General features: G+C 46.6%; 4 protein-coding genes across 6 annotated transcripts in view; 2 read left to right on the forward strand and 2 right to left on the reverse strand.

Annotated features, from left to right (window-relative positions):
- Positions 1–6: 6 nt before the first annotated feature.
- LOC125534268 (endonuclease 2-like) lies at positions 7–1,109 on the forward strand. Its single transcript, XM_048697532.1, has 5 exons — positions 7–64; positions 177–269; positions 369–439; positions 541–611; positions 737–1,109. The coding sequence occupies exons 2-5, from the start codon at positions 207–209 to the stop codon at positions 856–858; spliced, it is 327 nt and encodes a 108-aa protein (XP_048553489.1). The 5' UTR covers positions 7–64; positions 177–206; the 3' UTR covers positions 859–1,109.
- Positions 1,110–1,883: 774 nt separating this feature from the next.
- On the forward strand, positions 1,884–5,590 carry LOC125539998 (endonuclease 4-like). Its single transcript, XM_048703561.1, has 8 exons — positions 1,884–2,026; positions 2,132–2,303; positions 4,195–4,287; positions 4,473–4,612; positions 4,715–4,807; positions 4,929–4,996; positions 5,083–5,153; positions 5,275–5,590. Exons 1-8 carry the CDS (start codon positions 1,916–1,918, stop codon positions 5,391–5,393), a joined length of 867 nt encoding a protein of 288 aa, XP_048559518.1. The 5' UTR covers positions 1,884–1,915; the 3' UTR covers positions 5,394–5,590.
- Positions 5,591–5,799: 209 nt separating this feature from the next.
- On the reverse strand, positions 5,800–10,043 carry LOC125539997 (peptidyl-tRNA hydrolase 2, mitochondrial-like). The gene is made up of 7 exons (XM_048703560.1): positions 9,547–10,043; positions 9,378–9,436; positions 6,983–7,042; positions 6,816–6,885; positions 6,320–6,389; positions 6,198–6,224; positions 5,800–6,092 (listed from the first exon to the last, which is right to left on the reverse strand). Exons 1-7 carry the CDS (start codon positions 9,934–9,936, stop codon positions 6,043–6,045), a joined length of 726 nt encoding a protein of 241 aa, XP_048559517.1. The 5' UTR covers positions 9,937–10,043; the 3' UTR covers positions 5,800–6,042.
- A 392-nt stretch (positions 10,044–10,435) lies between these two features.
- Positions 10,436–21,380, reverse strand: part of LOC125539996 — a 54,998-nt gene continuing 44,053 nt past the window's right edge. The window contains exons 6-7 of one of the 3 annotated variants that reach the window (XM_048703557.1): positions 12,997–13,122; positions 11,043–12,280 (exon numbers count right to left, since the gene is read on the reverse strand). In XM_048703557.1, coding sequence (XP_048559514.1) covers positions 11,309–12,280; positions 12,997–13,122 — 1,098 coding nt within the window. In that variant the 3' untranslated portion in view covers positions 11,043–11,308. Of the gene's footprint in view, positions 12,281–12,996; positions 13,123–21,380 lie in introns of all 3 variants that reach the window. The other 2 variants (XM_048703556.1, XM_048703559.1) reach the window with 2 other exon arrangements.

Genomic DNA, 21,380 nt, shown 5'->3' on the forward strand with positions numbered 1-21,380 from the left:
CGACGACCTCGGCGGCAACACCATCAAACTCCGCTGGTACAGGAGGAAGAGCAACCTGCACCACGTACGTCCTACAGTTCCCGATCGATCACCATTTAGACTTATTAGACCCACTGATCGATCTGTATTAACTGTTCACTGTCTAATCAAACGTTGGTGTGTCTTTCCAAACCTAGGTGTGGGACTCTGACGTGATCACACAGGCCATGAAGGACTTTTACAACAGGGACCAAGACACCATGATCGAGGCCATCCAGCGCAACATCACCGTAAGCTACCTAGCAATTCCTGCACTGTCTTGACTTGCAGTCCATTACCTCGGCTTAATTTCACCCTGAGTAAACTCTGATTATGTTGATCTCTTGCAGGAGGAGTGGTCCAGCGAGGAGAAGCAGTGGGAGGCCTGCGGCAGCCAAACCAAGATCACCTGCGCCGAAAAGTGAGCTTCAAGATCACGATGATGATGAGCCAATCCAACCGCAAAACTGAAAATGTGTATATTCAGAGCTGGATCTGACGGCTGAGAATGGTCGAATGCAGGTACGCCAAGGAGAGCGCATTGCTGGCCTGCGACGCGTACGAGGGCGTCGAGGAAGGCGACACCTTAAGAGGTAGGCGTTGTATGAGATTAATAACTCTAAATCATATGTTTCTTGTCTTGTGTAAGCTTAATTAGTAGTTGGTTAGGGTTCCATTGCAACAAGTGTGACGAGATCTTTTCGACACTAAACTGCAGACGAATATTACTTCCGGGCGCTGCCGGTTGTTGAGAAGAGGATCGCTCAGGGGGGCGTGAGGCTGGCGGTGATCCTTAACCAGATCTTCAGTGGGAAGAATAGCAGGCTGCAGAGCATGTGATTGATACACTGTAGTAGTAGAAGAAGAAATAAAAGAACCGGCTACACAAAAATCACGAATTCGCGATTAATTTTTTTATATCAGTCCACCAAAGCGGCTTAGACTCGCTGTGGTGGCAAATCATTGTATTTGTATGTATGTATGTATGTGGTGTTGTATTTATTGACACCATTGTATCATCTTCATTTCCTCAGTGGGATAATACTAGTGATCTAACCTTCTTGTGATTGTAACTATTTTGTTTCATCAAAGTGATGTGTGCATTAGAACCAGTTGGATAGATTGGTTTGCTTTTCAAGCAAATTCGGAAGAAAAAAACGTGGCATTAACCCAGCCTTGCATCCAGAGTTGGAGAGACGCGCGAGTTTGCGCCATCTCTGTGGTTTCCCATGCATCGTCCGAGTCTGCCTGAGGGGAAATGGCTGAATCAGCCGTTCCTAACGGGCATGGCTGAGAGGTGCTTTAAAGTTCCTGCTATGCAAGCAAACACATCCATTATCTATGTTCGTAATGTTGAAATATATTGTCCACCTTTCTTCATTAGTTTGGATTTTTGGATGAGTTGATTGGTGCATGAATTCAATATAGTATCCGAGCGAAGAGGTCTTGAGTTCAAGACCCTGCCAACGCATCTGCGGCCTACATCCAGCCCACGTCTAAGGACTAAAATAGTTAGACTAAAATAGCCTAGATATAAGGGGGAGTGTTGAAATATATTGCCCTCCATCAGTTTGGATTTTTTGATGAGTTGGCAGGTGCATGAATTCAATACGTAAGATCTTCACACCGGACGCGTCATACAAACTATATATATCCCCATAAGAAGCTTTAGTTCCACTTTAATATCAATAAATAAATAGCTTAACACCATATATAGAGTATTTTCCTGCTAATGTCAATAAATAAATGCTACCGGTTCAGACAAAAAGCAGAACGCGGCCATGGGTTGGCCGGTGGCTGTTTGTATAAATATAGGGGAGCAGTACACAAGGAGACATGAGACAAGACGGAAAGCAGCACAACAACAAGACACGGAGAAGGAGAGAGCTAAGCTAGGATGGGCTTGCTGCTGCTGCTTCACGTCGTCCTGGTCGCGGCGGCGGCAGGAGTCCCAGCGGCGCAGGCGTGGGGCAAGGAGGGGCACTACATGACCTGCAAGATCGCCGACGTACGTAAACCACCGATCCGTCGTCTGCCCAGCACTAGTGATCGATTCCATCTGTTTTCACCGGCGCCGGCCGTAGATCAACTCAGCTGATGTTTATCAATGCAGGGTTTCCTGACCAAGGAGGCGTTGGCGGGGGTGAAGGCTCTCCTCCCGTCGTCGGCCAACGGCGAGCTCGCGGAGGTGTGCTCGTGGGCGGACACGCAGCGCTTCCGCTACCGGTGGTCGAGCCCCCTGCATTTTGCCGACACCCCAGAAGACTGCAAGTTCAGCTACGCCAGTATGTACGCCGGATCTCTCTCTCTCTCTCTCTCTCTCTCTCTCTCTCTCTCTCTCTCTCTATCTATCTATCTATCTATCTATCTATCTCTCTCTCTCTCTCTCATGCAGTCAAGCTTGCTCCAAATCTGCCTAGTACTTCCTCTGTTCCAAAATGTAGGTAGTTTTAGCTTGCTACAACGACATGATGCATCTGCACAATCTCAGCTGTTGCTTAGTTTTATTCTCACAGCATAAAGCACTTAATTCTAAAAAAAGGATGCTAAATAATAGGGTGCATCGATCGCTCTCCCGAGATCCCAATGCGACTAACCGTTCACGCGCTAGCGCTCCCCATGACAGAGTGATCAGCGCTACGCTGTTCGCGCGTCAAGCAACCCCCCCTCCCCCGATCTCTTTCTTCATCCTTCCCGTGCTGCCTGATCTATGGTGTACAAAATCTACATAAAGTTGCCATGTGAACTTTACAAAAAGATTGCCATGTGAGCAGTACAAAAATGTCTAAAGTTGTCGTGTGACCAGTAAATACATTTGTAAAAGTTGACATGATTGTGGAGAACAAAATTATTTGAAGTTGTCATGTCGCGATTACAAAATCTCTACAAACTGCCATGGTTTTAGCAAACACAAAATAGTAATTTTTTGCTACATTAGTTTTTTTTTGAATTTTTTTGGCTACATTAGTCATGATCTAGAGAGGAAAAATTTGTAGAGTTGCCATATGACCAGTACTAAAAATTTATATATCTTCCGTGAATTATAGAATGAATTTGTAAAAATTTCCATGATATGTAAAAATGATGATGATGTATGTATAGCTGCCATGGGGTTATACGGTTACATTCTATGGTAAAAAAAAAGAGTTCATGCACAAAACATAGAGAAGTTGCCATGGTATAAAAAAACTAGGAGACGGGGGGAGGTGGAGTTGCAATTAGGTAGATAATAATTTTCCATGTGATAAGAACAAATATTTTCAAAAATTGATATGTTTTAGATAGAAAAATCGTAAATTTACCATGTGAATATTACAAAAACAATATGTCAATTTGCCATCATTTTGGAGCGAAAGTTTTCTAAAGTGCCATGTGACCAGTACAAACATTTTCTAAATATATAAATTTGCCGTCATTTAGGGACCAAAAGTTTATACTTGATTTTTCATGTTTTAAGGAGCTAAAAATCATAAATTTGCCATGTGACCATTAGATATTTACAAAAAAAATGTTGTCATGTTTCATAGAACAAAATTCCTAAACTTGCCAGGTGAACATTTCAAATTTTTCTAGATTTGCCTTGTTGTAGAAAATAAATTTGTAATTTCCATGTGACCATTATAGTTTTTCTAAATTTGTCATGTTTTGGGAAACAAAAAATTCTGATTTTTCATGTGACCATTACAAACATTTTTGAAAAACTTCCGTGTTTTCGAGAAACACCTTTTCTTAAAACTGCCTCTCGTGCGTCCACCTGCTACTGAAGCAACCAACCTATCCATGTGTCTGGTGAGTGGGCGGTTACAGATAACTGAATCATCATCATTCATTCAGATAAAAAGGCCGGCAGTTTCCCTCTTTGATGGAGAAGGAATATTATCATTTGGGGCGAGTTATTATTAGCTTGACTGGACGGTGGCATGCAATCGAGTATAGGTTCGCTCGTCTGATTGGGCAAAGGGAGTTATGCCCTCGTCACCCGCTCAAGCTTGGAGGCATGCATGCACGACGCGTTTGCCTGAGCAATCGTTGATGCCGCCAAGCTAATGTAACAGTTGTAGAGTTTCACGAGCAAGGACAACTAAACGCCCAACACAAGATCTCATCAGAATTTATGCAATTGGTCTTATTATTATGCCATGCTTCGATGCTCCTTTTGATTTTGATTTGTGGCAGGGGACTGCCACGACACCAAGGGGAACAAGAACGTGTGCGTGGTCGGGGCCATCAACAACTACACCGCTGCGCTGCAGGACTCGTCAAGCCCGTGTAAGCAATATAAGAGCATTTAGATCACTGTAGTGCATTATCAATTTCTTCACAGGTGGCGTATATTGGTTTTTTCAATAACGCTTGATAAGTGTATCATTGCATTGATAGAGGGAAACGGGGGCATATATTGGAGTATATGCAAGTACTAATACTGGATGCATGGCATGTATATCCTCGTCCAGATAATCGGACGGAGAGCCTGATGTTCCTAGCACACTTCGTCGGCGACGTGCACCAGCCGCTCCACTGCGGCCACGTGGAAGACCTCGGCGGCAACACCATCCTCGTCCGCTGGTACAGGAGGAAGAGCAACCTGCACCACGTACGTAACGTACCACCACTAACAGTCGTCTCATCTCCATCCACGATGATTCATAGTAGAATCATCAATAATCATATGCTTACCTGACTATATAATCACTAGGTGTGGGACGTGGACGTCATCGAGCAGGCCATGAAGGACTTCTACGGCAAAGACCAGGACGCCATGGTCAAGGCCATCCAGCGCAACATCACCGTAAGCCAAAGCCAGCAGCTTCTGCACTGCACTGCACTGTCTTGCACTGAATTGCAGCATCACTTCAGCGTAATTTCACCTTGAGTGATTTTGACTGAGCTGTTCTCTTTCTTACCCACAGGAGGACTGGTCCAGAGAGGAGAAGCAGTGGGAGGCGTGCCGCAGCAAAACCAAGACCTGCGCTGACAAGTAGGCTCATCAGTCATGACGATGATCCATTCCAGATGCAAAACCGAATATAGGTTCAGAGGCTGACGGCTTGAAAATGAGTGCAGGTACGCTCAGGAGAGTGCGGTGCTCGCCTGCGACGCGTACAAGGGCGTCAAGCAGGACTCCACCTTAGGAGGTACCGTAGGAGATCGTCAATAAGAATGAATTAGATACATACTTTCGTATGCTTAACTAGTGATTGATTGTGGTTCATTTGGAACGAGTGCGATGAGATCTTTGTTGGAACTGAACTGCAGATGACTACTACTCCGCGGCGCTGCCGGTTGTTGAGAAGAGGATCGCTCAGGGCGGCGTCAGGCTGGCGGCGATCCTCAACCGGATCTTCAGCGGGAACGGCGAGCTGCAGAGCATCTGATCGATGCAATTTCGTCGAAATTAAGGGGGGGAGAATACATCCTGCACTGTCTGACCATGTTATAGCTTCACCAAAATCACGAATTCGCAATTATATTTGGTATATATCCATCCACCAAAGCGCCTTCGAGTCGCTGCTGCAGCAAATCATTGTATCCGTATGAACAGACGTATATGGTGGTGTACTGATTAACACCATTGTATTGTATTGTGTTGTATCCTCTTCACTTTCAGTATAAGTACTATGGTGATCTACTACTTCCAGTGTGCAAAATCAGACAAGAGAGTTCAGATAGTTTTTATTTTTCCTTTTCTTTTTTGTTTTGAAGGAGTTCACAAAGTTCATGGAAGGGAAACACCACATTTATCCTTTTCAGATTTGTATCCTACACATGGAGAACGGTTCATTAACTACTCTGCCCCAAATCCAGAGAAAATTTACTTAAATCAGAGAGGTCTCCAAAGACAGCAGTCGTCGATACAAGTAAAAGTGGACAAAACCTCCTTCCAAACAAATCCTGGAAGAACGATATCAAGTAAACCAACAAAGCCAAGGTTCATTCTTCAGCAGGAGACCAGTGGAAGTATCATCGCTTGCAAAATTCCAGCATTGCTCTTTGAACTCCTATGTTTGAGATGTTGAAGTGGTGTTATAAGAGCTTCAGACCACCAGTGACATCGTCAACCATGTCAGCCGGCCCTGCTCAAATGAAACAGCACAATCAGCAGCGAGATATCAGCTCACTACAAGCCCACAAATTCTGAAAAACATGATACACTTGTGAAAATCATGCATGTAACTTACCAAGTATAGCCATGACTGTTCTGGAATCTACAGGATCGCAAGACAAAAAACAATTCAAGTCATAAACAGACATAATTAAACTGGATGAAGATAATTGAACAAATGAAGGTGAAAGAACTCACTAGGTGCAATCTGTGTTCTTCCAGCATCAATGGTAATGTGAGTTGGCAGATTCATAGATTTTGCTCTCCCCTGCACCCAAAAGTGGGCCCACATGTGATGGGACAAATAACATTGTTCCAAATGATAAGCATGTTTAAGATATAACCGCAAACTTACTTCCATTTTGTTTTAAATACATAGATTAAATAAACGATTTGTAAAGCAAGAAAATGGAGGATAAGACCAAGTAAGAATCAAATGTTTCAAGTTTCTGAAAAAATGGGAAGTGATGAAATTGTTGTTGATGTTTCAGGACAGGACACATTGACCTACAAAATTTCCAGTTTTTGTAAGATGTTTTTTTAATACTATCTTTTTAGTAATTTTAATTCCTCTGATAATTGTTTAAATGGAGATTATCTGATAAGAGCAAATTGTTTAATGACTGGTTTCGTTGATATACCCAAGGTGGTTCCAAGATTAATGTGCCAGTGAACAATAACGCAGAATACTTACTTGTAAAACAAGCATATCTTCCTCGCTTTCTACTTTCACAACCACCTTAACTTGGCCACACCTCTCCCATCTGTACAAGATAAAAATGAACGGAAATTTGTTTTCCCGTTTAGGACACTTGATTATGTACTAGTACAAACAGCAGAAGTAGCTACTGATAACGATACCTTCGTAATGACTTTGGTGCTCTCTGCTGGAGTTTTTTAAACAAGCCCAGTGTTGCATGGCTGAGCAAACAGAAAAAGGAAACAACCAACCATAATTAGCCCACCACTCCCTTGTATTGAAAATAACAAAAAGCATAGTAAAATAAAAAGTGATCACTCATCCACTTCTAAAAACACTCTGAAGCAAAGATACACATGCTTTCTTAATTGAAATGCCACATGTTTTCATATACAGCATGTTTACCATTGTTCAAATATGTTGAATAACCATGATGAGTTCAAGCAACCACCTAGTGTTAGATTGTTAGGTTAACTGTTTCTAGTTCTAGACGAGTAGTCGAGTAGTCCCAATGAGGATTGGTGAATGCCATCATAGGGGTGAAAAATGAGTTTACTTTGGTACCTAGAGTGCTCCCTCACTGTCTGGCCAATCAAATCTGATGGAAACTATATTGGCTTGTTGGCATGGGTACAGAGATCAACATTTGGACATTGCAAAGGTTATAACGCAATAAGCATTAAATTTGCCATGATTTTTGGAGCACCAAATGAAACCTTATCTTTGATAAAGAAGTAAAGCTGGCTTAGGTATTACGGGAGACACTATAGAATATACCATCTATCTATTTTTCAAAAGAAAATGACAATTCCAGTTTGGGATTAGGAGAAGCAGCCAGCTGGTTTGGGCATCAGATCAAACCAAAATAGTCTTCCATTCCCTCACCCCCTCCATCTATATGCCTTTTTTACGTAAGACGTAAGGAATACAGATCACATTCATGGATTGTATACTAAAGCTGCAGGATATATCAGAGTCTTGGACGTAACCTATCCGTCTTTCTGGTCAGTGGCAGTTACAGCTAACTGCTTCATCATTCAGATAAAAAGGTATATGCCAACAGTTTCTCTCTTTGGTGGATCACATCTCACAAGGAATATTATCATTTCAGGTGAGCCATTATCATCTTGACTGGATGTCGACATGCTGACTGGCCTGCCAATCGGGTATAGTTTTGCTTGTCTGATCAGGCAAGGGAGTTAGGCCCTCGTCGCCTACTCAAGAGAGCATGCACGACACATTTGCCCGAGCAATGATGTCCAAGCTCTCCCTGATAAGTGTTGATGCCGTCAAGATAATGTAACGGTCGTATACGTGCTTTTCTTTCCCCTCTTGTAAGGTGACTAGGGCAAAGCCTTCCTCCCCTTGATCTCTGCCGATGAGCCGTGGATTCGCCTCCCATCTACATGCCTCTCCGGCGGCCGGTGGCGGGGAGGGGAATCCTGGTACCTCAGCTTTGGCGCGGCTAGTAGATATGCAGTGTTTCCTTGCTGTCTGATCAAGGAAATCTGATGGAAAATATATAGGGTGGTTGGTATGAGTACAAAGATCAACATCGGGACATCGCAAAAGTTCTACCGCAATAAGCATTCATGCAGCCATGATAAATTTTTGCCTCGGTTTTTGGGAGGACTGAATACTGGTGATCAGAAACCTTGGGTGTGTTTGGATGGTGGCCAAAATCAACCCTACTAAAAAAATCATGACCAAAATTTTGGTCTATATTTGGATGGCAACCAACTTTTTGGCATGCCAATACTTCTTTTACCAATCTAGTTCACTTTTCTTGCCAATGTCGGCCAATTCGTGGGCAAGCAAAAAACTCCACCAAAATTTTGGCCACCCAACTATATGCTAGGGTAAAGCTAGGCTAAAAGCAAACATACCCCTTGTCTTGGATAAAGAAGCCAGCTGGCTTAAGTGTTATGGAAAATACTACCATCTAGTTTTCAAAACAAATAGCAATTGCGAAGAATTAGGTGAGGCGGCTACCTGGTTTGAGCATCAGGCCAAACCAAAATAGTCTTCCATTCCTTGAACCCCTACACCCCAATACTTTTTGTAATGTAAAAGTAAGATGTAAAGAATGCCAATTGCAGTCATGAACTGTGTACTATAGCTGCAGGATAGTTCTAAGAAAGGACATGACATGCACCATTGGCACTTAGCAGACATGTTCATAGAAAACAAGTAGCAAGAAAAATAACAGATTGCCACATGGCTTTGGCATGAACAATTTGTGTGCAACTGCATTCATTCCAGAAAAAACATCTATATTAACAGAAAGGGAAATTTTGTCTATTTCATAATCATTGTTCAATTTGAAGCTCATAAAAATATGTCATGATCAGCTGTAACAACAATCTAAAGTGTCAAACAGGTATGCCAGCCCAATATCGCCTGTTGTAAACAGTAAACATGGGCAAACTTAACAAGACATCAACTCTTAACAACATGATACACTGACCATTTCATCACTCTGTGTTAACCATCGATATCGGTTCCCAATCTAGTAAGTTTCTATTCTTAGCCAATCCTGATACTGAAATGTGTTACCTGCATTGCGCAGCGATTTTCCCCTTTCCCATCTTTAGGTCGTTTCTCACCACAAGCACCTGCACCAGCAAGAACATCAGCCAAGTTATTTCCCATTCCCTCCCCCAAATGAAAATTACCAAAATCCGAGTAAAGGGAAGAAGTGTTGGCTAGAAAGAAACTCCAATACCATCTTGAAATCCTCTATTATCTTGGCGAGGTTCTCGATCTCCAGGGGGGCGGCGGCGGTCTGGACCTGCGCCCTCTCGGCTTCCCTGGCGGAGTCGGACTTGGTCACCACGTTCCGGGACCAGAACAGCAGCCTGAGCCCGGTCCGCTTCCGCCCGGCGGCTCGCTTCGCCGGCCGGGCGCGGCCGGAATTTTCGTCATCATCTTCGTCCGAGTCGTCCTCGGAATCGTCGTCGCCGGAGTCGGGGGCGGCGGCGGCGTGGATGGGGAGGCGGGCGAGGGCGAGGAAGTAGCCGAGCGCGAAGCAGCCGGCGGCGCCCGCGATAGCGGTGGCCGCGCCAGGGAAGGAGACGGCCACGGGAAGAGATAGGACGGAGGCGGAGGCGCCCATCGGGGTCGCCGTCGCCGGTGGCGGCGGCGGCGGCGGCGGGGCGATGGGGCGAGGGGTAGGGGAGAGAGGAGTGGGAGGTGGTTTGGGTGTTACGACACCGTGGGGTTTGGGGATTGGTGGTTTTGGCGAGGTGAAGCTGACACGCGGGGCCCACGGTTCAGTGGGTGTGTCCTGCCCAGCGGCGTGGTTTTTTTTTTACAGGAAAAAAAAACAAAGCCGCTGGGCAGGACACACGGTTCAGTGGGTGTGTCCTGCCCAGCGACATGGTTTGGTGAACACGCCGCATTGATCGATTGAAAATTTGTAATTAAGTGTTCGATGTTGTTTTTCTTTGGACAGCGAGCGTGCAACGCTGCTTGATTTTGCTTGTCAATTTTTGATAAGCTTAGAAAATGCCAAATGTTTTTGGCATCAGTCATGCTCTCAGCACTACATAATACTAGTTGGTTGTTTTTCACGTTAAGATGTGTATTGTCAGAGTCCTTATTTTTAGAAAAAGACATCGTCCGAGCCTAAGAAAAGGCTCAAACCTAGCCCGACTTACAATTACCAAAACCCCAGACAGAATTACAATGATCAACCACTTACAAGCATCAGAAAGAAATAAAAAAGAAACCATGGTCAAACAACCTCAGACGACAGATGCATGCTGCAAATAAGTTTGTGCACAGACCGAATACAACACAAGCAACTACCAAGATGAACCAAGGAAATGAACTTGATTCGTCGGGGTCTTCGTCCGCTAAAGCAGCTAGCACTAGACAAGCAGCACAAAACTTGTTGGGGGCTCCAATGTGAAAGGTGACGGCCCAAGTCCATTCCTGAATGATGAATAACATGGGCACATTGACATCCTTCCGGATCAAAAGGATGCCGCACCATCGGAAGGAGAAGTGGTTCCCCCAAGAATCCGAATGGACGTGTGGCAACCGGGAGCACCATGGGAGGGCCACAAACAAGCAGGTCACAGTTAGCTCCACCAGAGGTCTGCCGACGCCATTGCACGACCACGAACCCGCACTTCAGAAAAGGAACGCGAACCAAATCGACACGGCGAGAAAGGTCGACACCGCCACATTATCAACCCTGAAGAACGAAGCCGCATAATATAATGATAGGAGTAAACATACATACTGACGGATCAAGGCGAAATAGTGTGGAGACCCCCTCCAATAGGGGTGGATCAATACGATAGAATTAAATGTCATTATATTATTTATAGAAAACAAAAGGAAATATGTTCGGGTGAAACACAAAATGCCACGTGATTATAGATTATATAATATATAGTTTTTTTTTAATTTGTAGCAACACATGCTGTTGTTGAACTTGTATATGTAGGCAATAGCTTAAATTCAACACATAGTTGTGTCTATTCATAATGACCCTTTGGTGGAGGCGCCGAAGATGTCGTTGCGGTCGTTTTTATCCGCCACACAGTGGGTTTTTTCACGCCAGAGTCTTTGGTTGGAGTTGCCGATGGGGTCTCCACAGTTTGTTCATTCTTCTTGTGACTTATGCCTTGTAATTTCCCCTTCACGTTTTCGACTCCAACGGTTTCCAATCCCTTATCTGGCAAAGTAGCTCCCTCCTCCCCCTTCTTATCCAAATCCATGTTTACGGCTAGAACACTTTGCAATTTCCTTTTACTATTATTAGCAAAGGCGGTAATCTCTTTATTTAACTTATTTAATTTTTGAATCTGACCGCTTAGTTTCACATTGTCATCCAGAACAGTTTTCATCTCCTTCTCTGTCTCCTTGGCTTGCTCCTCGGACATTTTATTCTTCTCCTCTGAACCCTCCAGCTTATGGTGCAAAACTATGTTTACACTTGCAACCTTTTCACAAAAAAATTTCAGCTTCACTGCTTGGCCCTCTACTACCTGGAGCTGATCGTTCAATTTCCTGTTCTCAGCCACAACACTCTCCATTTCACTTTCTGCCTCCTTTGCTCGGTCCTCGGCCTTTTTATTCTCATTTTCTAAAACCTCAATCTTATTGTGCAAATCCATGTTTACAGCTGCAACACTTCCTGAGAAGAAATCCAACTGTAAAACTCGGTCCTCGGCCTCCTTTTTATTAATTTCAGATTCCTGGAGCTGAGCATTCAGCTTCATGTTGTCAGCCACAGCACTTTCCATTTCCTTTTCTGCCTTCCTAGCACGTTCCTCAGCCTCCTTCTTATCTCTCTTTAACTCCTGGACCTGATCGTGTAGTTTCATGTTCTCAGACACAAATTTTTCCAAACTCCCTTTCCATTTCCTACCCAGATCCTCCATATCTTTCATTATCAGCAATGGTAGAGCTATACTGCTCTCATTGACCTGGTTCTGCGGTTCTACCTGCAAGAAATTTAATTAGCCGTAAAACAATCTGTTGGACTATCTACAAGTGCATTATGAACACATAGAAATAACGTACAATTTATTTATTTTTGAACCATGCACGAGGACTCTATGTGAATACTCCCTCCGTCTCATAATATAAGAATGTTTTCCAAGCTAACATAGTTTGAAAAACGTTCTTATATTAGGGAACAGAGGGAGTAGATAGAAACATAAAGTCAGATTACAAGCGACCCAAGGAGAAACGAAAACAGGCTCTTTGAAGACTGCTAATCTAGCTACAACCAAAGTAGAAGAGCAGTTGCACAGCAGGGAAGAAGTAGCATGTCATTGGCTAGCACCTAAATGTTGAAAAACATGCTGATCTAACTACCTGCTTGTAACAACAGAGCATGCTGAAAAACCCGCCACTATCCAATACCCTGCTTGTTACTAACTGAAAAACCCGCCACTTATTCACAAACTAGAAGTTGCTACCAGGGACTTTATGTTCGCCACATGGGTGGCGTTTTAGACATAGTCTCTATTCTTCCTGGTTATTTCAGGCACCCTATTTGTTAACATTCTTATCACTATGAAACTACGAACAATCCTAAACTGTTGGATGTGCATCTATCCAAAAAGCCAAAGAGCGCGCATCTGGGTGAAGCTCTTGGTAACCTCACGCCAAAACCATGCTCTTGGATCATTAAAGAACGGGAATTTTCGCTAACCTGAATGTCATCTGCATTCCCCTTCTTGTTGTCGATGCGTGGATTATCTCTCCTCCAAATCCATGGTTTCTGTGGTTTATCTAACGACCAAAGCCCTCGGCGTGCCTTTTTCGCCTCTCTCTGCCACTGAACAAAACAATTGATTAAAATGTGAGCCAGAAACTCATGCCATGTATAATTAAGGATGAGAAAATCACACATTATAGGCATTCGCTTTGGAGTTTTTTTTTAGGATACACACAAGCGTGTGTATCATATATTATAAAGAGGAAAAGGGGTAAAGAGCCCCATCCGCCAGAGTCTTACATGCCGTTACAATACATGCCGACTCCTCATCCACCCACAAGCTAACCAACTATTCACCCGCTACCCACCTAGCTAGGGACCCAAGGAAGGAGGAGAGGTCGCCTTTTAGCAAACCAGCCGCACTCCAAGCCCTGGCCTCACACTCGATCCTAGCAATCACCACCGCGGCAGAAGGGGTCACCCTTTCAAAGACGATCGCATTCCGATGCTTCCAGAGCTCCCAGAAAACTAGCGACGCCATGGTCCGCATATCCTTCGCTTCCTTCCTGGAGGGGGTTCTCTGGGCGCAGGCATTGCACCACTCCACCATCGTATCGCCAGCCTCCGGAGTGAGCTCTGGTGTGCCAAGCGCGACAAACACCCGATGCCACACAACTCTAGTGAAAACGCATTGTACAAGCACATGGTTCAAAGTTTCCGGCTCTTGGTCGCACAGGGGGCAAGCTGCCTGGTGGGGCAGGCCACGGCGAGCTAGACGGTCGGAGGTCCAGCATCTATTTCTTCCCGCCAGCTAGGCAAAAAATCGTCACTGCCTCGGCGCTTTCGAGGTCCATGCCATCTCCGCAAACGAAGCAGTTTCCATTCCCCAAAACTTGGCCGCATATGCCGATCGGGCAGAGTATGTGCCGCTCGCCTCCCAGGCCCATGCAATTGAATCATCTAAGGCAGGCCAGAACTCCACCTCCGTGACTCTCCCCCAAAGCTCAAACACCTCAGCGAGCAGCGCAGGGTCTAAGTCTGGCCCAATATCCTGGGCCCATGCCCCATTGCTCATAGCTTCAGGGACGGTGCGAGTAGCACAGACCTTCTTGCGCACCCGCTTGTATAGGCCTGGCGTGAGATCCTGCACCCTCATGCCCTGGATCCACCTGTCTTCCCAGAACAACGCATTGTTGCCATTGCCAACTCTCGTGATCGTCGCGGCCTGAAAGATCTGGCGGGCCTCAGAGGAAACCTCAATGTCAAACTCCGCCCATGGTCGTGAGTCGTCTGTGCACTGAAGCCATGGCCAGTGTGCTTGGAGGGCATAGTTGAGCCATGAGAGGTCCGGAATGCCAAGCCCTCCCACCCACTTGGGCGCACAAACCGAATTCCACGCAACCTTGCATTGACCACCATTAGCCTCTGCTTTCCCGCACCAAAGAAAGCCCCGACAAATCTTGGAAATGGCCTTTATCGTCTTCCGCGGTAAGTTGAGTGCCAGCATCGCATAAATCGGGATGGCACAAAGGATAGACTTGATGAGCATAAGCCGGCTACTTATGGGCAGCGTCGCCCCCTTCCAGTGGGGCAGCATGCGTGCCACTTGGTGGACCAAGTCAAGTAGCTGTGAGGCCGACAACTTTCGGATGCTCAGCGGAAGACCCAAGTACTTGCATGGGAAGGCCCCCATCTTGCATCCCAAAGAAGCTGCAATGAGTTGTGAATCATCCTCTGAGCATCTTATTGGCACGTCCGAGGTCTTGGCCAGATTCACTTGAAGGCCCGACGCGTGTCCAAAGGCGTCCAACAGATCTACACAGAGCCGCATCTCGTTCTCCACCGGCTTGATGAAAAGAATGACGTCGTCCGCAAAGATTGACATTCTCTGGTGCAGTCCGGATCGCGCAAGGGGGGCGAGTAAGCCTTTTTCAGCGGCAAGGGAGAATAGCCGTTGCAGCGGCTCCATCATCAGGATGAATAGCATGGGAGAGAGAGGCCCACCCTGTCTGAAACCTCTTCTATTGCAAATCTGCGTGCCCGGCACCCCATTCACAAGCACCCGCATGGAGGAGGTAGAGAGCAAACCAATGATCCAATCAATCCACCTACGTCCAAAACCCAGAGAGGAGAGCACCTCCATAGCAAAGGGCCACTGCACCGTGTCAAAGGCTTTGGAAATGTCGAGCTTGACCATGACAGAGGCATTCTTGAGAGTGTACAGTTTCCTTATGGTCCCTTGAACCATCATGAAGTTATCGTGAATCGAGCGCCCACGGACAAAAGCACTTTGGTGACATCCCACGAGCTTGGGCAGATCGTCTGTAAGCCGGACCGATAGGATCTTATCAAAGATCTTTGCCGCGCCATGCACCAAGCTGACAGGGTGAAAATCCTTGATCTCTTCTGCGCCATCCTTCTTTGGGATGAGCGTGACGTATGCCCTATTGATGGCCGCCAGCCCACGCATGTCCCCTCTATGGAAGCTATCCAAAGCTCGCATAAAATCTCCTTTGATGATGTCCCAACAGCTGGCATAAAACCGTCCCGTGAAACCATCCGGCCCCGGCGCCTTGTCCCTTGGCATAGATTTGATTATCTTCGCAACCTCATCTTCAAGAAATGGCAGCTCAAGGTGCACGAGCTCTAAACGTGGGAGGCCCAGAAGGTCGAGGTTGAGCCCATGAGCACGCTGCGGGGCCAGGCCAAGGATCTCCTCATAGTAACCATCTACCACCTCCGCAATTTCCTCCTGGCCCGATAAGAAATTGCCATTGCACTTGAGACTCATAATGGTATTGCAACGCCTCATGTGGCTGGCGTGCTGTTTGAAAAACGTCAAACTAGCATCTCCATCACGAAGCCACGTCAACCTGGAGCGGTGGCGCGCGATGGACCTCTCCAGAGAGCACAAGCCGAGGAGCTTTCTCTTCATGGTCCATCTAAGGGCAATTTCCCCTTCCGAGAGTGACCTCGTCTCCATCGCCACATCCAACCGGAGGATAACCTCAAGAGCCAACACAATCTGTAGCTTAACGTTTCCAATCCACCTATCACTCCAGCTTTGCAAAGCTTTCGCAGTTGCTCTGAGCTTGCGATCGAGAACCACATAGGGGTTGCCCACAGAGGGCACTGAATTCCACGCCTTTTGCACCACATTGCGAAACCCCTCGGCCTTCGGCCAAAAGGCTTCAAAGCGAAAGCGCTTGCCCACCTTAAAATCAGCATGCAGGTCCAACAGAAGAGGACAGTGATCCGAGACAGCCGAACCCAAAGCTGAGAGGAAACAAGACGGGTGCAGCTCCTCCCAGTCCACGGTGGTGAAGATATGATCTAGCTTCTCAAGGGTGGCCTGCCCACGCTCATTCGACCACGTATACCTCCGACCATTGAGGTACACCTCCTTCAGCTCAAGGGAGTTGAGCTTAGACCGGAACCGCGCCATCATGCGCCTGTTAATGTGATCGTTGCTTTTGTCCTCCGGGTTCATAATGAGGTTGAAGTCTCCCAAAACCGCCCACGGCCCGGCAATGAGCTCGCGAATGTCAGCCAGCTCTTGCAAGAACTCAACCTTTTGCGCATCCAGAGTAGGGCCATACACCCCAGAGATCCACCAATGCGAGGATGTCCCGACCGGCGTGACGAGCGTAGTGACCGCGTTCTCCGTGTAGTGCGGATTGGAGAGTTGGACCACGAGTGGGTCCCAGGCCAAAAGAATCCCACCACGAGTACTAGAGGCCGGGAGATAATAAAAATTCACTAGTTTATTGCCCAAACAATGCGCCACCACGCCCTGAGATACAACTTCCATCTTCGTCTCCTGAAAACACACTATGCTAGGGTTGGCCGCCGTGACCACCTGGTAAATCACGCCACTCCTAACCGGGTCATTAAGACCGCGGACGTTCCACACCAGCACCTTGATGAGGTGTGTAGCCATGGGAAATGCCTGCACCGCACCCCACTTGCTGCCACAGCTCAAGCCGATGCCTCCTCTAGCGCCGGCAACTCCACCATTGGCAGCACCGAAGGCTCCCAACCAAACAGTGCCAAGATGGCAGCAATGTGGGCCTCCGCCAAAGGCCTATTGAACAAGTCGACGTGCATCTTCAACGCCTCCTCCCCGATCATCTCTCCTTCATTAGCTAGGCAGAATTTGCGAATGAGAACTTGTTGCTGCTTGGAGGCCACTGAGGGCCTTTTGCTCTTAGCAATTCTGGCGCTTCGCCGTGGGGAACCTGCCTGGACGTTGCGCTTCCGCGGCCGGTGTGACTTGGGGGCCTCAGGGGCGGCCAGGATGGGAGAAATCTGCCTCTGAATTTCCTCACAAAAGGCATGCGCCGCTGCCCTGGGCGACACAGGGAGAGGGGTAGACGACCGGGCCCATCCGCATGCGCATGCAAGACAGCACCGCTCGGCGAACCCCCACAGGCCTCAACAGGGCCGCCGCCTGGACCTGGTGCATGAGCCAGAGGGATCCTCTCCCTCTCTACCAGCTGGGCTCCACCTTGTTCCGGCCCCAGGACCGCATGTGGGGAACTGCATGGGAGTAGGCCCAGCGTGGGGCTGGCCGGCACACGCGGGCCCTCATCCGGTTCTGGCGACAGACTGACCAAGAACCAATCCCCAGAGGATTGATCCGATCCCACCCCCTGTCTCTGCGGCACGCCCGCCTCGGAAGGCGAGAAAGCCGACCACGGGGTCAAAGAAAGGGACCGCGGGGTCAAAAAGCCTCCTTCAGAAAGCGATCGACCACTCCTGGCCAAGACAACCGGGGTCCCCGACAGAATCTCCACCGAGCCAATGAGGAGCGGCCCACTCCCCCAATCTCCGCCAACACCCAATTGAAGGAAATATGCCCTAGAGGCAATAATAAAGTTATTATTTATTTCCTTATATCATGATAAATGTTTATTATTCATGCTAGAATTGTATTAACCGGAAACATAATACATGTGTGCATACATAGACAAACAGAGTGTCACTAGTATGCCTCTACTTGACTAGCTCGTTAATCAAAGATGGTTATGTTTCCTAGCCATAGACATGAGTTGTCATTTGATTAACGGGATCACATCATTAGGATAATGATGTGATTGACATGACCCATTCCATTAGCTTAGCACCCGATCGTTTAGTATGTTGCTATTGCTTTCTTCATGACTTATACATGTTCCTATGACTATGAGATTATGCAACTCCCGTTTACCGGAGGAACACTTTGTGTGCTACCAAACGTCACAACGTAACTGGGTGATTATAAAGGTGCTCTACACGTGTCTCCAAAGGTACATGTTGGGTTGGCGTATTTCGAGATTAGGATTTGTCGCTCCGATTGTCGGAGAGGTATCTCCGGGCCCTCTCGGTAATGCACATCACTTAAGTCTTGCAAGCAATGCAACTAATAAGTTAGTTGCAAGATGATGTATTACGGAACGAGTAAAGAGACTTGCCGGTAATGAGATTGAACTAGGTATTGAGATACCGACGATCGAATCTCGGGCAAGTAACATACCGATGACAAAGGGAACAACGTATGTTGTTATGCGGTCTGACCGATAAAGATCTTTGTAGAATATGTAGGAGCCAATATGAGCATCCAGGTTCCGCTATTGGTTATTAACCGGAGACGTGTCTCGGTCATGTCTACATTGTTCTCGAACCCGTAGGGTCCGCACGCTTAACGTTACGATGACAGTTTCATTATGAGTTTATATATTTTGATGTACCGAAGGTTGTTCGGAGTCCTGGATGTGATCACGGACTTGACGAGGAGTCTCGAAATGGTCGAGACATAAAGATTGATATATTAGACGACCATATTTGGACACCGGAAAGGTTCCGGGTGAGATTGGGACAATACCGGATCACCGGGAGGTTATCGGAACCCCCCGGGAGGTATATGGGCCTTATTGGGCCTTAGTGGAAAGGAGGGGAAAGGAGCAAGGGAGGGGGCGCGCCCCCAAGCCCAATCCGAATTGGGAGGGGGGCCGGCCCCCCTTTCCTTCCTCCCTCCTTCCTCTTCCTTCCCTCTCCTACTCCTAATAGGAGAAGGGGGAGTCCTACTCCCGGTGGGAGTTGGACTCCCCCCCCTTGGGCGCGCCACCCTCCTTGGCCGGCCCCCTCCTCCACTCCTTTATATACGGGGGCAGGGGGGCACCCCAGAGACACAACAATTGATCATTGATCTCTTAGCCGTGTGCGGTGCCCCCCTCCACCATAGTCCTCGATAATATTGTAGCGGTGCTTAGGCGAAGCCCTGCGACAGTAGAACATCAAGATCGTCACCACGCCATCGTGCTGACGGAATTCATCCCCGATACTTTGCTGGATCGGAGTCCGGGGATCGCCATCAAGCTGAACGTGTGCAAAAACTCGGAGGTGCCGTAGTTTCGGTGCTTGATCGGTCGGGCCGTGAAGACGTATGACTACATCAACCGCGTTGTTATAACGCTTCCGCTTCCGGTCTACGAGGGTACGTAGACAACACTCTCCCCTCTCGTAGTTGTGCATCACCATGATCTTGCATGTGCGTAGGAAATTTTTTGAAATTACTACGTTCCTCAACAGTGGCATCCGAGCCTAGGTTTTATGTGTTGATGTTATATGCACGAGTAGAACACAAGTGAGTTGTGGGCGATATAAGTCATACTGCTTACCAGCATGTCATACTTTGGTTCGGCGGTATTGTTGGATGAAGCGGCCCGGACCGACATTACGCGTACGCTTACACGAGACTGGTTCTACCGACGTGCTTTGCACACAGGTGGCTGGCGGGTGTCAGTTTCTCCAACTTTAGTTGAATCGAGTGTGGCTACGCCCGGTCCTTGCGAAGGTTAAAACAGCACCAACTTGACAAACTATCGTTGTGGTTTTTGATGCGTAGGTAAGATTGGTTCTTGCTAAGCCCATAGCAGCCACGTAAAACTTGCAACAAACAAAGTAGAGGACGTCTAACTTGTTTTTGCAGGGCATGTTGTGATGTGATATGGTCAAGGCATGATGCTAAATTTTATTGTATGAGATGATCATGTTTTGTAACCAAGTTATCGGCAACTGGCAGGAGCCATATGGTTGTCGCTTTATTGTATGCAATGCAATCGCCCTGTAATGCTTTACTTTATCACTAAGCGGTAGCGATAGTTGTAGAAGCATAAGATTGGCAAGACGACAACGATGCTACGATGGAGATCAAGGTGTCGCGCCGGTGACGATGGTGATCCTGACGATGCTTCGGAGATGGAGATCACAAGCACAAGATGATGATGGCCATATCATATCACTTATATTGATTGCATGTGATGTTTATCTTTTATGCATCTTATATTGCTTTGATTGACGGTAGCATTATAAGATGATCTCTCACTAAATTTCAAGATAAAAGTGTTCTCCCTGAGTATGCACCGTTGCCAAAGTTCGTCGTGCCCAGACACCACGTGATGATCGGGTGTGATAAGCTCTACGTGCATCTACAACGGGTGCAAGCCAGTTTTGCACACGCAGAATACTCAGGTTAAACTTGACGAGCCTAGCATATGCAGATATGGCCTCGGAACACTGAGACCGAAAGGTCGAGCGTGAATCATATAGTAGATATGATCAACATAGTGATGTTCACCATTGAAAACTACTCCATTTCATGTGATGATCGGTTATGGTTTAGTTGATTTGGATCACGTGATCACTTAGAAGATTAGAGGGATGTCTTTCTAAGTGGGAGTTCTTAAGTAATATGATTAATTGAACTTAAATTTATCATGAACTTAGTCCTGGTAGTATTAGCATATCTATGTTGTAGATCAATAGCTCGCGATGTTGCTCCCCATTTAATTTTTATATGTTCCTAGAGAAAACTAAGTTGAAAAATGTTAGTAGCAATGATGCGGATTGGATCCGTGATCTGAGGATTATCCTCATTGTTGCACAAAAGAATTATGTCCTTGATGAACCGCTAGGTGACAGACCTATTGCAGGAGCAGATGCAACATTATGAACGTTTGGCTAGCTCAATATGATGACTACTTGATAGTTTAGTGCACAATGCTTAACGGCTTAGAATCGGGGCTTCAAAGACGTTTTGAACGCCATGGAGCATATAAGATGTTCCAAGAGTTGAAATTGGTATTTCATACTCATGCTCGTGTCGAGAGGTATGACACCTCTAACAGTACTTTGCCTACAAGATGGAGGAGAATAGCTCAACCGGTGAGCATGTGCTCAGATTATCTGAGTACTAAAATTGCTTGAATCAAGTGGGAGTTAATCTTCCAGATAAGAGAGTAATTGACAAAGTTCTCTAGTCACTATCACCGAGTTACTAGAACTTAGTGATGAACTATAATATGCAAGGGATGACAAAAGTAATTCCCAAGCTCTTC

Source organism: Triticum urartu, chromosome 2 (genome assembly GCF_003073215.2).
Source record: "Triticum urartu cultivar G1812 chromosome 2, Tu2.1, whole genome shotgun sequence".
Lineage (NCBI taxonomy): Eukaryota > Viridiplantae > Streptophyta > Magnoliopsida > Poales > Poaceae > Triticum > Triticum urartu.

Bases quoted from the DNA above. Each gene is read 5' to 3' on its own strand.
- LOC125539998 (XM_048703561.1), top strand. From the start codon at position 1,916: ATGGGCTTGCTGCTGCTGCTTCACGTCGTCCTGGTCGCGGCGGCGGCA. The intron at 4,288-4,472 runs GTAAGCAATATA...ATCCTCGTCCAG, and splicing joins GCAGGACTCGTCAAGCCCGT to ATAATCGGACGGAGAGCCTG. The intron at 4,997-5,082 runs GTAGGCTCATCA...AAATGAGTGCAG, and splicing joins ACCAAGACCTGCGCTGACAA to GTACGCTCAGGAGAGTGCGG.
- LOC125534268 (XM_048697532.1), top strand. From the start codon at position 207: ATGAAGGACTTTTACAACAGGGACCAAGACACCATGATCGAGGCCATC. The intron at 270-368 runs GTAAGCTACCTA...GATCTCTTGCAG, and splicing joins CCATCCAGCGCAACATCACC to GAGGAGTGGTCCAGCGAGGA. The intron at 440-540 runs GTGAGCTTCAAG...GGTCGAATGCAG, and splicing joins AAGATCACCTGCGCCGAAAA to GTACGCCAAGGAGAGCGCAT.
- LOC125539997 (XM_048703560.1), bottom strand. From the start codon at position 9,936: ATGGGCGCCTCCGCCTCCGTCCTATCTCTTCCCGTGGCCGTCTCCTTC. The intron at 9,437-9,546 runs GTATTGGAGTTT...TTGCTGGTGCAG, and splicing joins TAATAGAGGATTTCAAGATG to GTGCTTGTGGTGAGAAACGA. The intron at 6,886-6,982 runs GTATCGTTATCA...TATCTTGTACAG, and splicing joins GCACCAAAGTCATTACGAAG to ATGGGAGAGGTGTGGCCAAG.